Source organism: Anguilla anguilla, chromosome 3, assembly GCF_013347855.1.
Source record: "Anguilla anguilla isolate fAngAng1 chromosome 3, fAngAng1.pri, whole genome shotgun sequence".
Classification (NCBI taxonomy): domain Eukaryota; kingdom Metazoa; phylum Chordata; class Actinopteri; order Anguilliformes; family Anguillidae; genus Anguilla; species Anguilla anguilla.
In genome coordinates, this window is record NC_049203.1 from 56,231,919 (window position 1) to 56,246,051 (window position 14,133).

Below are 14,133 nucleotides of genomic sequence, written 5' to 3' on the forward strand. Positions count from 1 at the left end.
TAAACACATATGGAAGCCCAATCACAAACATACATACACACACACACACACACACACACAGCTCCCCCTTGTGGCACTTTAGACAAGGCAACAGGTGCCGAAAGATCATACACTTCAAGCAGCCAGAGGAGCGGTTTGACTTTTTCGTCAAATAGTTTTTAAGTATTCTGTACTGTATTAAAATTGTACCTAGTAAACACTTTTGGTGAGAGATATTTATCCATTAAAATACCCATCATCCTTGATAATTCTATTAAACAATATCTGTAGCTAAAGTTTACTAAAACCTGATGATTATGGGAAAGGAGACAGATGACCATTAGGTGTTTTGAATGAAGTAATGTCAGAGAAAAATGCTCTACGACACCTTTAAGCTGGTCTGCTGCTGTAAAATGGCCTCTAGAGGCACCTTATCACCCCCTTATCACCCCCCCCCCCCCCCCCCAAAAAAAAAAAGAGTACTCAAGTAACTGCAAGCTTATCATAGTGGAGAGAAAACTGTAAAATGTCCCACACCTAGTCTGTTGTGATTTTCCCTTCCGCAAAATATACTTGCATCCACTCTGGTTAATCAGAGACCTGCAGCAGCTGTGCAAGAAACACTGATGCAATGACTGAGCAACACAGCTGGTAGGCTATACATTTTACTATCAAACACAAGACATCAGATAAAGATACAAGCTAGATACAAGTTTTACTAAGATGACTTTGTGAGTATTTTAGAAAATGTATGGTACTTTCTCAAATACAGTGCATGTTAGATAAAAGTCAAAAATAAATGTACATTCTGCGCTTAGATATCATTATTGATATCTGACTATCACTTTTAGTTTATTCTTGGTTTCTACACAAACACTACAGATAGAAACCGCTATACATGGCCTGAGGTTTTCACACTGCTTTCAAAAGATGAGTGTGTCAGTGTATCTCCAGTTATTTATACTCCCTTTCTTCAACTGAAATGCTGTAAGATCTTACTGTTAAGAATGTTGTTGACACAACAGTTCATGACTGGAGAAAAAATCAAATCTGCAACATGCCTTCAAGTTTTTTAAAATGAAAGAAAAAACCGAAAATAAACTTACCTGTCTATAACCTTTGCATTTTCTAACAGTCAATCCAGAGAATTTCATGATACAATTTGGCAGAAATTCAGCAGAATGTACAAGAACACAGACTGTTTAAATCAATCTCAGAGAACCATTTAAAACATGTATCTCATAATGTGCATTGGAATGTACCATTTTGCCACAACAAAGGTTTGGGATTATTCAACCTATTCCTCCAGCACTCAGAATGCAAGTCTGCTTATTAGGCTGGGACAGTACACACAAACTGAAAGCAGATTCCTGAGAGGGCACATTTGGAAGTTCCTATTGACCTCCAGTGACTGTTACCTTAATTCTTGCTGGACCACCTGCCTTGGACCGTAAACTCACATTCCTCACAACATTCTAAAAACTATGCAAAATATGTGGTAAGTACAAACAAAGGAACTAAGGATCAAGTCAATTTATGGGAAACACAATAAAACAAGCTCCTCCTATTGTGTACCATCTAAGCCGTTGATTGATATGGGAATATCGTACATGTTTGTAACACAGACAGCAAAAACTTTATATTTCTTTATTTCAGTCTTTAAAGTTGGTGACAACTTCTGGATAATAAACATGACAAAAACAATTTTAAAAACAGATTTTAAAATTAATACACATAGATGACCCTTTGGCAGCTGGATTTCACAATAGGTCATGTATTTTCATAGGAATTTATTTGCTTTTTGTGGTCTTGCTCAGCATACGAACTGTGTATATATATACTGTGAACAGATATATGGTTAGCAAGATCAGTGGAGGCAAAACGTACATATAACATTCATGGGTTTATTTTATGATTGCCTATGTTTCCATTTAAGAGAGGCCATTAGCCTTTAAAAAATCCCACTGGCAAAATGTAATAAAATATTCTAAAATCCAGATCAAATCGAATTTATTGTACAATATCACAAGTCTTTGACAATAGAACCTGCTTAATTCAACATAAAATTCAGTAGTTTGTAAAATGTTATATTACGTGAAAAAAAATTAAGAAAAACCTCCCACAGCCAAATAAAGTTTATAAAAATGTTTCATTTTTAATATATATATATATATTCTTTATATATATATAAAATACTGTTTCATTCATAAAAAGCTTACTTTGTACAATATGAGTGAGTGGGTGTGTAAGTGGGTCTGTGAGTGGGTGAGTGAGTGAACAGCACCCAGCAATTCATAGTAGAGTACCGTTTTATGTTTTACACTAAAAAGGTGTTTTACACAATATACACATTTTATTACTTACAAAAGAGAAAAAAGGCCTATAGTTAAGAGTCTTGGATACAGCAGAGTTAGTACCACCATGAGAAATCAAGTGACGGAAAGTCTAATTGAAACGATAAAAAAATGCAGTCTCACTAAGGAAGCTCTTCAGTGCAACTCCTCTCTGTGATGTTCTGAAGTCAAAGTGCCGATTTGGTAACATGGAGACAATTCCACTCTTTAAAAAAAGCACACTTCTCTCTCAAAATGTGTACCAACAACAAAACGTGAGAAGAAAGGAATATTCTAGAGGAAAAAACTTCTCAGAAAGAGAAAAATAAAAATGCACCTTTGTCACACATCTGCCATGCCACCCTTTGTGGTTTATCGATTCTCTTTGAGGTACTTCTTTAAAAAGAATGAATCGTTGGTTTTTTCTTTTTCAGTTTTGCTGTGTTGCACAGTAGCACCATTGAGTTTTTTTGTTTTGTTTGTTTTTTTTTTTTGTTTGTTTTTTACGAGGAAAAATTGGAATTCCACCTGCTGTTGACATTTTCATCGCCATCGATCTTGACTTGGCGGTTTTCGTCCCTGGCGACAGGTTACGTGCTCCGTTACGTTTTCTTCATACACACCACGCAGCGGCTCACGCGTGTTCGCAAGTTCCCTGCTTTCAGTGTTTCTGCCTGGGGCTTCCTGCAGGGGGAGAGCAGAGGGGGACTCAGGTCTGATTTCTGGTTTGGGGCTGACCAAGTGAATGAATAAGAAATCATATGCACATCTGTGTTTCTACGTGTTTGGATGCAGAGTAGGGGATTACCCATGCACATAAAGGAGAACCTATTTTAGTTTCTCTCAGAAGAGACCACAGCTGTGATATCTCATAGGATACACAACCCTCATAGATCCCATGCATCAGTCTTTATCATCCCTGGTCCTGGGGACTCACTATGCATGCTGGTTTTGGGTCCAGCCATAGTAACAAGCTCTCTATTGTGACGACCTACTAATTGTTCTTAATTAGACACCAATTGTTATTAATGTGATTTTGTACATCTATTGAAGGACACATTAACCTCATAAAGCCACATTATTAATTAATTACCAGAATTAGCTATGTATGCCCCTAAAAAAAATATCCCGTATTCACATCCCAGGTATTTCCGACGGTCAGGCTGTCGTACCTGAACATTTCAGAGACGTCCACCGTGGCCAGCCAGAAGCTGTAGGAGTTGCCGTAGTAATTGCATGTGCCCCGCCCGTGGCACTCGATGAAGGGGGCAGAGCGGAACGACTCAAGGCAGGATCCAGGGGAGGCCAAGGCCTGTCCCGAGCCCTCTGCCCCAGCACTAGTGTGCTGTGAGTGGGGAAGGAGGACAGACATTTAGAAAGACCTCAGAGGCTTGGTTTATAATTTTAGAATGTGTGCTGACTCTTAGCATCAGACAGATCTCCATCCATCAGACAGTGAGGACCTGAATACTATACTTCTGCTCTGTGCACAGAAATCTCAGCTAGGAGAGAGTGGAAGAGAAGCTGTGTGTTTTCATAGTTTTATAAAAGATTAGTTTCTTTTGGAAAAAGAAAATATACACTACATTTGATTTTGATTGTTGGATTTTCAATTTAAGAATAAACTTCAAAACATTTTAGGCATTTTTGACATGATTTGTTCTGTACCATCATGAAGGAATAGCCAATCCACAGCGGGTCCCAGTTCTGTGGGCAGGAGGGAAGCTGGATAGTCTGGCTGTGCACAGCAATCACCATGGCAGGGGCTTCACAGACCGCACATCTGGTCACACACAGGCACAACTGGGTCAATCAAGTGCACCAATCTTCAACCAATCTTCAATGAGCATCATTAGACCATTGCTGAGTGCTCCCTTCTTTTGCTGCAGAGTTCTGGTGGACATTTCCTCTCAACTGTGCACTACTCTGTAGTCCCTGATACAAAATTAGGCAGCTAACAGATACTATAAACAATAGTATATAGTATATAAGCCTGACGATGGAACTTTCTTATAGAAGCAACTGCTTCTCTTACGCTCTCCCTTTCCCTCACCTGCTGATGAAAGGCTTGATATTCTCGCCGGTGATGGGCGCCATGCTCATGGGCATGGGCTCATGCGTGGATAGCCAGTACGAGTAGTCGTTGCGTGAGGCGAAGTTGCAGACGTTGTTGATGTTGCAGAACATGAAGGGCATGGTGCTGAATCGGCGCAGACAGCTGCCCGCCGTACCTGTTTGGGAGAGCAGGAGAGCATCTCAAGCTTTGGCCCACGTTGGATAAAACGCCCCACCTCAGGGTGCCTGCAAGCCATGTGAGATGCCTTACCCAAGTCCTGACCATGAGCCCTCTCGTTGCCCTGCACGTACAACAGGGAGTAGCCATCGTAGATCAGGTTGGTGCCGTCAGGACAGAAAGGCACATCTACGGCCTGACTGTGGCGTGTGATGAGGAAGCCATGGGCTGCTGAAACAGACCCGGGTATGCCAGGAAGCCCCTGGGGCCCGTCTGATCCCGGTGGGCCTGGAAACCCACGTTGACCTGGTTGGACAAGAGAAGAGAAACGAGAGATGCAGCAGCATGCTAGGAACTAGGCTACTGTTGCAGCAGACCTGGTAGAAGACCCCAAAGACAGCGTATATTGTCTGCAAAGCATAGCATTCCATAATGTCCCGATGACTGCAGAGAGACATCAGAGCTAGAGAAAGTGAGAAACAAGCGTGCCGAGTTCTGACCTGGCTGTCCAGAAGGCCCAGTGTCTCCTTTTCGTCCTATGGGCCCAGAGAATCCTGGTGGACCCTCAGGGCCTGGATCTCCCGGGCTTCCCGGCTGACCTGAACAAAAAAAAACAGTCAATGTCAGCTAGACGGGTAAAAAGATGGGCCTTCATTATTGACAGAAGCTAAACTGCGACTACGTTGCTCAAGAGTGTGATTTCTACTGGAGTTAGCACTTAGAAACAGACAGCCATCATAGTCCACATACCTGGGAGCCCCTCCAATCCTGGGGGACCAGGGAGGCCACGCCCACCTGGCAGGCCCGGGGGCCCTGGTGGCCCTTGGTCCCCTTTCAGTACAATGGGGCCTGGAGACACACCGGGGTCACCAGGGGGCCCTATATGAAAGAAAAAAATGTCATTAGAGGGGGACAGTTAAACGGGCACATTTCCCACTTTGGGCAGTCATATGATTACGAAAAGCTGTGCATTTCACAAATGGGATAGCAGTCGATGGTATTAGAGCGTAGAGAAAACTATGCTGGTCAACAGGATCTCTCTGCACGATGTCCAGGAGTTTGCTTGTCTTGCAGATCACTGCACTCTCTTACCTGGAGGACCTAAATCTCCTGGATCGCCACGAGCGCCAAGTGGGCCAGGGGAGCCACTCGTCCCCTTTGGTCCTATAACCAACACAGACACACAAAATGTTAAGCATGGAATGGACATGAGCAGACTTAAACAGGTGCATATATCACATAAACTGCACACTATGCATAAATGCATCACACCAACAACAAGAACAAATCTATAATATTGATGTGATGGACTCATTCTGCTCTGTACGGACCTGGGAAGCCTGGTACTCCAGGCAGTCCAATGTCTCCTTTCAATCCATCTCGCCCAGGATTGCCAGGAGGGCCCTGAAAACATGGGGAGGGAAGAGGTCAGGGCTGGTTTTTTCAGACATGGATCCTGATTAGTGATAGCTATGCTTGCTCCAGCAAAGCAGCACTCCTGCCATCTCCTGGCAGATTGCTACTGTACATAATGATACATGGTACTTTGGCCACATACATAAAGGATGAGTTGGATGAAAAACTGTAAATCATGAGAGCACCTTCAGTCATCCCTCTTTCTTATACTTACATGTTCTGATATTCAAATTGGTGTATATGTGTCCACTACAGAGTATCGCATCACTCCTGGAATCACTATAAGTGCTCTATGAGCCTTGTGTAGTTACAAAGACCACAGTCGCCCACGTAGAGTGCATTATTTTTGTATTGTTTCATAAGACACCAAACAAATCCTCTTACTAAAGAACCAGGGAATCCGCGGTCGCCTTTCAGTCCGGGCAGACCAGACTGGCCAAACGGGCCAGGCAGCCCCTTCTCCCCCTTCGTGCCTCCACTGCCAGGGGGGCCACGGGGTCCCTCAGGACCTGGAAGACCTTCACATGCACAAATGGAGAAAACATCACAAATGCCAGCCATACCACAGTCAGCCCGAGCACACCACAACTACCCTGACCTACAGAGTTCAGACACGGACTAAACTATACAGTACAATGTAACAGTAAACTGCAATCACACTGTATCAGGCAATGTATAGTATTGCTTTGTGAACCAGGTATTTATATTTATAGGGGTGGATTCACAAGGAGGACATACACACCCAAAATGGCCACAGGACAGATCTGCATTCCGTAAATCAGACATGGGCCAGAGAGCCCTCCAAACCAAAGAATGGTGAAGTTTTACATCATGTCAGTTTGTTTCCACATTGAACCACTGTATTGGCTCAGATTATTTTATTTTATTAAGTCACTGATGGAACTTCTATTAATTAACTTCAATGTCCATTTACTAATTACATTTTTGTGCAATATGGGATAACCAATCACATATTTAGGTTTGTCCCATTTTTGTAATGCCCTCCATTCATTTGGAAGACCACGAAAAACAATTGCACTCCTCCAAAAACAAATCCTGCCAGCTGCTGCTTCTAACCACCCTCCAGTCCACCAGCTGAGTGTAGTTGTCATTGTGTTGGAGAAGAAGAGTTTACGCACAGCTGTCTCAGGTATGTAGACTGTAGGCGCCCCATCAACTCAAGACATCATACTTAGGCAATGAACCAGAGAAAACTCTGGAAACTCCTTGTGATACTACAGCCAATCAAAATATGTGAAGCCCTTTGAGAAATTTCACCACAGCCAGCGCTGGCTTGTCAGGATTCCACACCAACCTTGATAACTGTACAGTATGTCCTCCGAGTGAATTCAGCTCATAATCTGCCTTCACACATATGATATTGTCTCTGTTAAGTAATTCTGACCTAAAATCTGGACTTACTAATCAATATGAAAACCTGAAAGTTTTTCTTTTTAATTCTTATTTATAATGCGATTACATTCTATGACATAACATAGATTCATAAGTACTGTCACATCCACTTGGTTAAAATACAACTCAAAGAGGAGTTAAATGGCATGCAAACAGAAAAGAGCACTGAAAAGATCTGTATATGCATGTGTGCGTGTGTGTGAGTGAATGTGTGTTTGTGTGTGTGAGTGTGTGTGTGTGTGTGTTGATGGAGAAATACAAGTATGATGATGTAGGCTATACATCACAACCTCCTATGAGGAAAAGAGGAGAAAAACAAGAATCAATCACAAATACATGTGTACCAATACGACGGGGCACTCGCTCAACGATTCCTGAAATGCATAATACCATAGAAGTGGAAATCAAACCAAAGGCGATTCTAACCTGGAAGACCTAGGTTCAAGAATTCCAAGTATCCCAGAATTCCCCGTTTAGAAGAGCCGGGGGGGAGGGGGGGTGCACAGCACAGAGTTAAAATGAGATTAACGGTTAGCACAGCATTGAAGTCAAGCTGAATAGCTGGAAACAGTGGACTTTACACTCATGGAGGGTAATACATTCACTGTGAGCTTTGATTCTGCTCAGGGCTCATTGTTAATGTGGGATTCACCTGAGAATTTGATTCGGCCTCATGAATTTGTATTATCCTCCACTGAGTGTCAGACTGAATATCATTTTCATTAGCCATTGATACAGCGAAACCTCAGCAAATATAGATTAAAATCTCACTAAGAAAAGCCTACAAATAGTAACAATCCAATTAAAGTGCAATATGAATCATACGTATTACTGTTTCCAACTAGGTTTGCCCCTTGCGATCTTTAAAAATGATGAATGGGGTTTGCAGTCTACATTAGTTCTATATGATTAGCTTGTTAATACAAATAGATCAAAATAGCATTGCTGAATATTTGTTTGGGGTTTGGCTGTAGACAATAAAATTAATAATAATAGATAATAATAAAAGCAATGTAGCATAAATAAAATATTAAGCAAAAGCAAGAATACAAACTAATATGCTATAAACGCTATACATTAGTTACAAAAACTTTAAAGTTAACATAAAACAAATAAATATGTCTGTACTGTACATAGATGAGAGCAAACTTAGGAAAACCAACAATAGCAGCTAGTATTATCTGTACAGTCATAAAATAGCAGTTTTGAGAACTAGGAATGGTTTCCCAATGAAATAAATCAATAATAAAAATATAATCACCAACAAAAAGTCACATAATGACTATGTAACTTAAGCTTGGAGTGATGTATTAATTGATAAATAATGACATTACTCATATCATGCTAACATTCACTATGATTAATTATTATGATTATGATTTAGTTCCACAGAAATAAGTCTTTAATACAAAACGTTCCATTGGTTGACTAAATGGATCTTTTACTCTTACCATCAGGTATACGCTACATTGTAGAGCTTCATCTGAGTTCGCAATCCCATGATTCAGTTTTTGTCAAAGTAATATAAAGCAATACAAATGTCTTACTCGGCACTGAACACCCAATTCTCACTGAACTATCACAGTCAGGTTAAGCGCTAGACTATCAGAGGAAAGTACAGTGTGCCCTAGCACCTAGCCCATGGGGTTGCTATCAGGCCCCAGCGGGACTCCTTAAGGGCAGCAGTGGCGGGACATTGGAAGGCATGTGGAAGAAGCTGGGCGTGGAGTCTGACCTGCAGGGCCTGGCAAAGTCACGTGTCATCAACACGGGCCGCGTAGGAAGCACGGCCATGCCGAAAAAGGCGGGGCCATGACACAGGAAACAGGAATCACACGTTACGCCCTCGCTCTCTTAACATACACCTGTTCTTACACAGGACGCATCCAATACAGGCTCTTAGGACTCAGACTTATAAGGTTTCTGTTTTAGAGGGGGTACTACCTTTTATTTTTGTGCGCACTGTAAAAAAATCCTTGTATGCGAGTATGTGCCATATGAAAGTGGTGCTTAGGGCTCAAAAATGTCAAGTAGAATTTCTAAGCAGTTACATTGTGCCAAATTAATAATTGAGAACTATTTTTGGGGGATGATATCACAGATTTGGTTAACTTCACTATGTTGAAGTATCTACAGTATGGACTCACTATCCCTAAGTGATCAAATACTGTACAGCCCTCATCATTGTACACATTTTTCTTAATCTGAACTGCAGTCCATTCTACCCCAATGGGACAAGCGGTACTATGCCCTACCATTGCAGTGGACTCCTAGTCACAGATGGCTAATGAAATAGCGCAGTGATTTGCCTCAGCCTCTGTTAGGGACGAGCACTAGCATGCCTCATTATTACATACATTATCTGAAGTGAGCCCTTGTTTTCCTAGAACTGTCTGAGAGTCTCATAAGTCCAGTAGTTGCCAAGCCTGAATTGGACTGCCCTGCGCAGGTCCGAGGGTTCTCTTTTCTTGGACACACATTGCCCATGCAGGTGAGACACTGATCCAGGAGGTGGAAACAGCTGAGCAGAGAACGAAGCCACAGTGACAAATATGGCTACAGGCTAATCCTCATGTTATTCCAGCAAAGAGTACGGAATATGAAAACCTCTGAAACCTGTACAGCGCATTTGCTGATGGGATTTGTTCAAACTTAGCTGTTTCACGCCAGTAAAAACCTTTAAAATCAAACAGAAGAAAACGTGGAGACGGACACTGCCCTGTGGAAAGACCGGGAAAATGAGAGTGCAGAACGGGAGCCAAGACGGCCACCTGTGACCAGTCAAGGGAGAGGGGGTGAGGAAAACACTGGGTCGGCTGACGGATGGATAAAGGACAGATGACGGGACAGGACGGGGGATGCAGACAGGATGCGGATAAGGCCATGCTCATAGGCACGCTTGACCTGGTGACACACGCTGATTGGCAGGTGCGGCTCTTTGGGACCCGGAAGTGGTAGGGGCTGGTGAAGCGGGCGTGAGCGTGTTCGCTTGCAGTGCGCGTGATACAATCAGGTCACTTTGTGCTCGCTGTGCTTGGCACTGCATTGATTGGAGTATGTGTTTGTGTGCTCTGTGCTCAGTGCTGATTTGTGCAGCATCTCATGCAGGTCAATCAAATGAGGGTGACATTCCTATAGATCACAAACTCCAGTTTGCTGCCTGGTGTTCATCAAGTGATGCATATTGTGCATGAAACAGTAGGAATTACAATGTCCATAAACATATAGGTGCATTCATAATTTATTCTATTTAATATATTCATAGCATCTGGTTTTTCAAATGTTATGAACTCATAATTCTTGGAGTAGATGGATAAAATCACATTCACAAATAGTTTTTTAATACTGCTTCACAGTTTACCTGTAGAGGTAAACTCAGGTCCAGCGAGGTTACACTAAACACAGACCAACCAGACAGTTATAATACGAAATTGAAGGGAACACCAGGCAGCAGAACAGGCTTGTTATGTCAAAGTGTTTGCTGTGACACTTACCGCCTCTTCCTGGAGGGCCTGGGAGCCCTATGTTACCTTTGGGCCCTTGCTGAGGTAGTCCAGGGGGACCTGGAGGCCCAATATTACCAGGGGTTCCAGGCAAGCCAGGAAATCCCGGATCACCCTTCTGTCCAGGGAAGCCTGGGCTACCAGCCTGACCAAAAGGGCCCACGTCTCCCTTTGGACCTGAAGAGCAAATAAACCACACAGAGTCAGTAAGGGTATTGGACATGCACATTTACCCTTGAGAACAACAGGAAAGGCAAATTTGGCAGTGATTCAATTCAATTTATTTGTTATACTACAGCTTAGAGTACTATACCGAAAAACACTGTAAAGTTATTGAGTGAAGCTAAACATATCAACCTGGACATTCACAGGTATTCCAAGTAGCTAGAGAAGGCTACTCATGGACAGTATTCACACTGGAACAGTGGCATAATTACTGCAGGGGTTTGTTGGTGGGAGGTAATTGAGGAGGACTGGTAAGTAAGTGTGGAGACATCACCTGGTAATCCTGGAAGACCTGGGTTTCCGGGGAGGCCATAGCCAGGCAGTCCTGCATGAAGAGGCAAGGAGAAGGGTGTCATAGCATTCCGTTTACACCTTTTTTCAAATCAATATGCATTCACAAGTGGTGGACTTAGCATTCACATGTGGTTGACTTATTCAACGGCTTACCCAGTCAATAGACAAAAAACAGTTGTGTAAAAAAACTGCAATAAATCAATGGATCTTCATTTAATAAATAATCCTCCTTCTTGATGCCAAATATTTAGATACTGAAGCCCATTAACACCCAGCAGCGTAAACAGCATTAGCATGTTGTCATAACGATAGAGTAAGAACTCCGCCCACTCAGAATTAGTGAGTAATATATACTTGTATCAATTGGGTATTGAAATATTATGTTCTTTACAAAAATGTGCAACATCTACCTACCCACATACAAAGGTTTCTCTTACCTTGGTCTCCCTTCAATCCAGCTGGTCCAGGGATGCCGTCCCGGCCTGCTTGTCCTTTGTCTCCGGGCAGTCCAGGGGACCCACCACGGCCTGGTTCTCCGGGTCGGCCAGAGGGCCCAATGAGCCCTGGGGGTCCTGGGGCTCCGTCCAGACCCTTGGGGCCAGGACTACCCGGCGGACCTGGAAACAAATCCCATAAAGGCAATGCTCAGAGAATCAAAGATGACAGAAAAGATGAACACACATTCGGTCATGCGGCAATGTAGTACATCGACTTTTAAAGCTATCTGCTGGCTTATTAAGGTGTTTCTAGTGGGGGGAGTGGGTGAGAGGGAGAGCTGGGAAGGGGACTTTACCTTGAAATCCTGGGAGTCCGGAATCACCCTTTGGTCCTTGGCTACCTGGTAGACCTGGCAGGCCTGGGGCACCTGGCTGGCCTTTGTTTCCAAAGCTTCCAGGGGATCCCGGAAGACCCGGATCACCCTGTGAGTTTCAGGTAAACAAAAGAGAAATTACCTACCTGAACAAATAGGCGCAATATATTTACACAGGGTATTTAAATACACGATCACCAAGCTTTCAGTCCATTCACAATTAATTGAGAATCCCTGATAAATCCAAGGGTACACAATAGGCCGCACTGAATCGTTAGTTGCTGTAGCCTTAAAGGAACCTTAAAGTACCTCTTGTGGAGAGATTCATTTGTGTGTATATGGCTTCCTAACAAGGTGACAAATCCTCTTAGGCACCACTGCGTGTTTGCCTGTGAGCAGGACAACTGAAAAGTTCTGGACAAATCTGAATAGTAACTCTCTGAATAACCGGCTTTGTGGAGGATAAAATGGCTCCATCTGAATAAAGAGTAGATCACATTTGCTGTCAGAGAAAGGGATATTTTAACTGGGTCATCTGTCAAGCAGAAAAGCCTAAAGAGCTGTACACTCTCCATGCTCACAACATGGATGTTTCTCTTCACATTTTAGCTCCTCTTAGGGCTCACCATTTCTAATGGCAATATGGAAAAGAACTGTATTCGTACCTTAGAGCCAGGGCTTCCTGGCACTCCATATCCTGGTAAACCAGGGTCACCCTTAGAACCTGTAAACCCAGGGACACCTGGCGAACCAGGTGATCCAGGTCGGCCTGGCTGCCCTGGACTTCCTTTCACTCCGCTGGGTCCTGGGGGACGACAGACAAGAACAGTAATACTTGAACGTTTGACTAGCTATTGCATGGACTCAACATTTAATAAAAAAAGAGAGAGTGGGTACAGAGCACCCCCTATAGTTGAGATTGTGGTAAACGAGACAGAGAGGAGAGCACACACTGACCTGGGAATCCCATCTCTCCCATGTTTCCCTTCTGCCCTGGTATTCCTGAAGCTCCTGGCTGACCTGGTACCCCAGGGTCACCTTTCGGACCTGAACATCAAAGGCCTTGTTCACACTCATATCGATGACAAACAGGCATTCTGTACAATCTATTTATGTTGTTGGCTGTTTTATAATGTGCAATATATCTAATTCCATGCATTCAGACCGAGATTCTCCTGCATCTCCTGCAGGGTTTTTATTTAATGTAACTTGTTACATTGTCAGTTCAAAGTTGGCAACAGAAGACGCATGCTGGAATGTTGACTGTATACTTACATCCAATACTGCTGGAATCTGATAAAGAGTACTTTCATATGTGATTAAGATCAAGCTTGGATATATCCAAATCATATTTGATTTTTTGTGTTCACACTACAATCATTGAATGTGGCGTGTATCCAATACATCACATACATAGACAATGTAAATGGGGCAAAGTCACAATGAGCATTCACAATACCTGGTAACTGAACATGGCAGAGCATGTGAGCTCATGGCAACTGCACAATGAAGACATGATTTCTCCACTGTACTTCAACACACCTCAACTGTAACAAATGTAAAATACTATATACACATAAAATTTGATGGGTGTGCGTGTGTGTGTGCCTGTGCATGTACGTCTGTTTGTAAGTGTGTGTGTGCATACTGTATATATGAAATGAAGTGATACCTGGAGGTCCTGGCACACCAGGTCGCCCATCCTGCCCGGGGGACCCAGGGTCTCCAGGCATCCCAGCAAAGCCTTTCTGTCCTGGCAGACCTTCCAAGCCTGTACAGTGAAGGGGAAACACTCATTAACACATGTAAGCCTAAGTAGGGGAAGACGACAGTTACGCACATTACAGCAGAGACAGCAGGCTGAAGCCCACTGAGATAAACATCATTCGAATAAAAGGCTCTGCAGGAACAATGTCATCTTACTTG

The 14,133-nt window shown here is 43.0% G+C and overlaps 1 protein-coding gene across 5 annotated transcripts in view; it reads right to left on the reverse strand.

The window, feature by feature from the left end:
• Positions 1-2,393: 2,393 nt before the first annotated feature.
• The window catches only part of col4a5 (collagen, type IV, alpha 5 (Alport syndrome)), a 53,528-nt gene continuing 41,788 nt past the window's right edge, over positions 2,394-14,133 (reverse strand). For 2 of the 5 annotated variants that reach the window (XM_035408611.1, XM_035408610.1), the window contains 19 exons: positions 13,880-13,978; positions 13,165-13,254; positions 12,873-13,012; positions 12,190-12,316; positions 11,834-12,013; positions 11,377-11,427; positions 10,869-11,054; positions 9,110-9,118; positions 7,801-7,809; positions 6,346-6,479; positions 5,877-5,949; positions 5,638-5,709; positions 5,296-5,424; positions 5,046-5,144; positions 4,639-4,851; positions 4,366-4,543; positions 3,981-4,095; positions 3,485-3,657; positions 2,394-2,996 (listed from right to left, as the gene is read on the reverse strand). In XM_035408611.1, coding sequence (XP_035264502.1) covers positions 2,915-2,996; positions 3,485-3,657; positions 3,981-4,095; positions 4,366-4,543; positions 4,639-4,851; positions 5,046-5,144; positions 5,296-5,424; positions 5,638-5,709; positions 5,877-5,949; positions 6,346-6,479; positions 7,801-7,809; positions 9,110-9,118; positions 10,869-11,054; positions 11,377-11,427; positions 11,834-12,013; positions 12,190-12,316; positions 12,873-13,012; positions 13,165-13,254; positions 13,880-13,978 — 2,159 coding nt within the window. In that variant the 3' untranslated portion in view covers positions 2,394-2,914. The remainder of the gene's footprint in view (positions 2,997-3,484; positions 3,658-3,980; positions 4,096-4,365; positions 4,544-4,638; positions 4,852-5,045; positions 5,145-5,295; positions 5,425-5,637; positions 5,710-5,876; positions 5,950-6,345; positions 6,480-7,800; positions 7,810-9,109; positions 9,119-10,868; positions 11,055-11,376; positions 11,428-11,833; positions 12,014-12,189; positions 12,317-12,872; positions 13,013-13,164; positions 13,255-13,879; positions 13,979-14,133) is intronic. The other 3 variants (XM_035408614.1, XM_035408613.1, XM_035408612.1) reach the window with 2 other exon arrangements.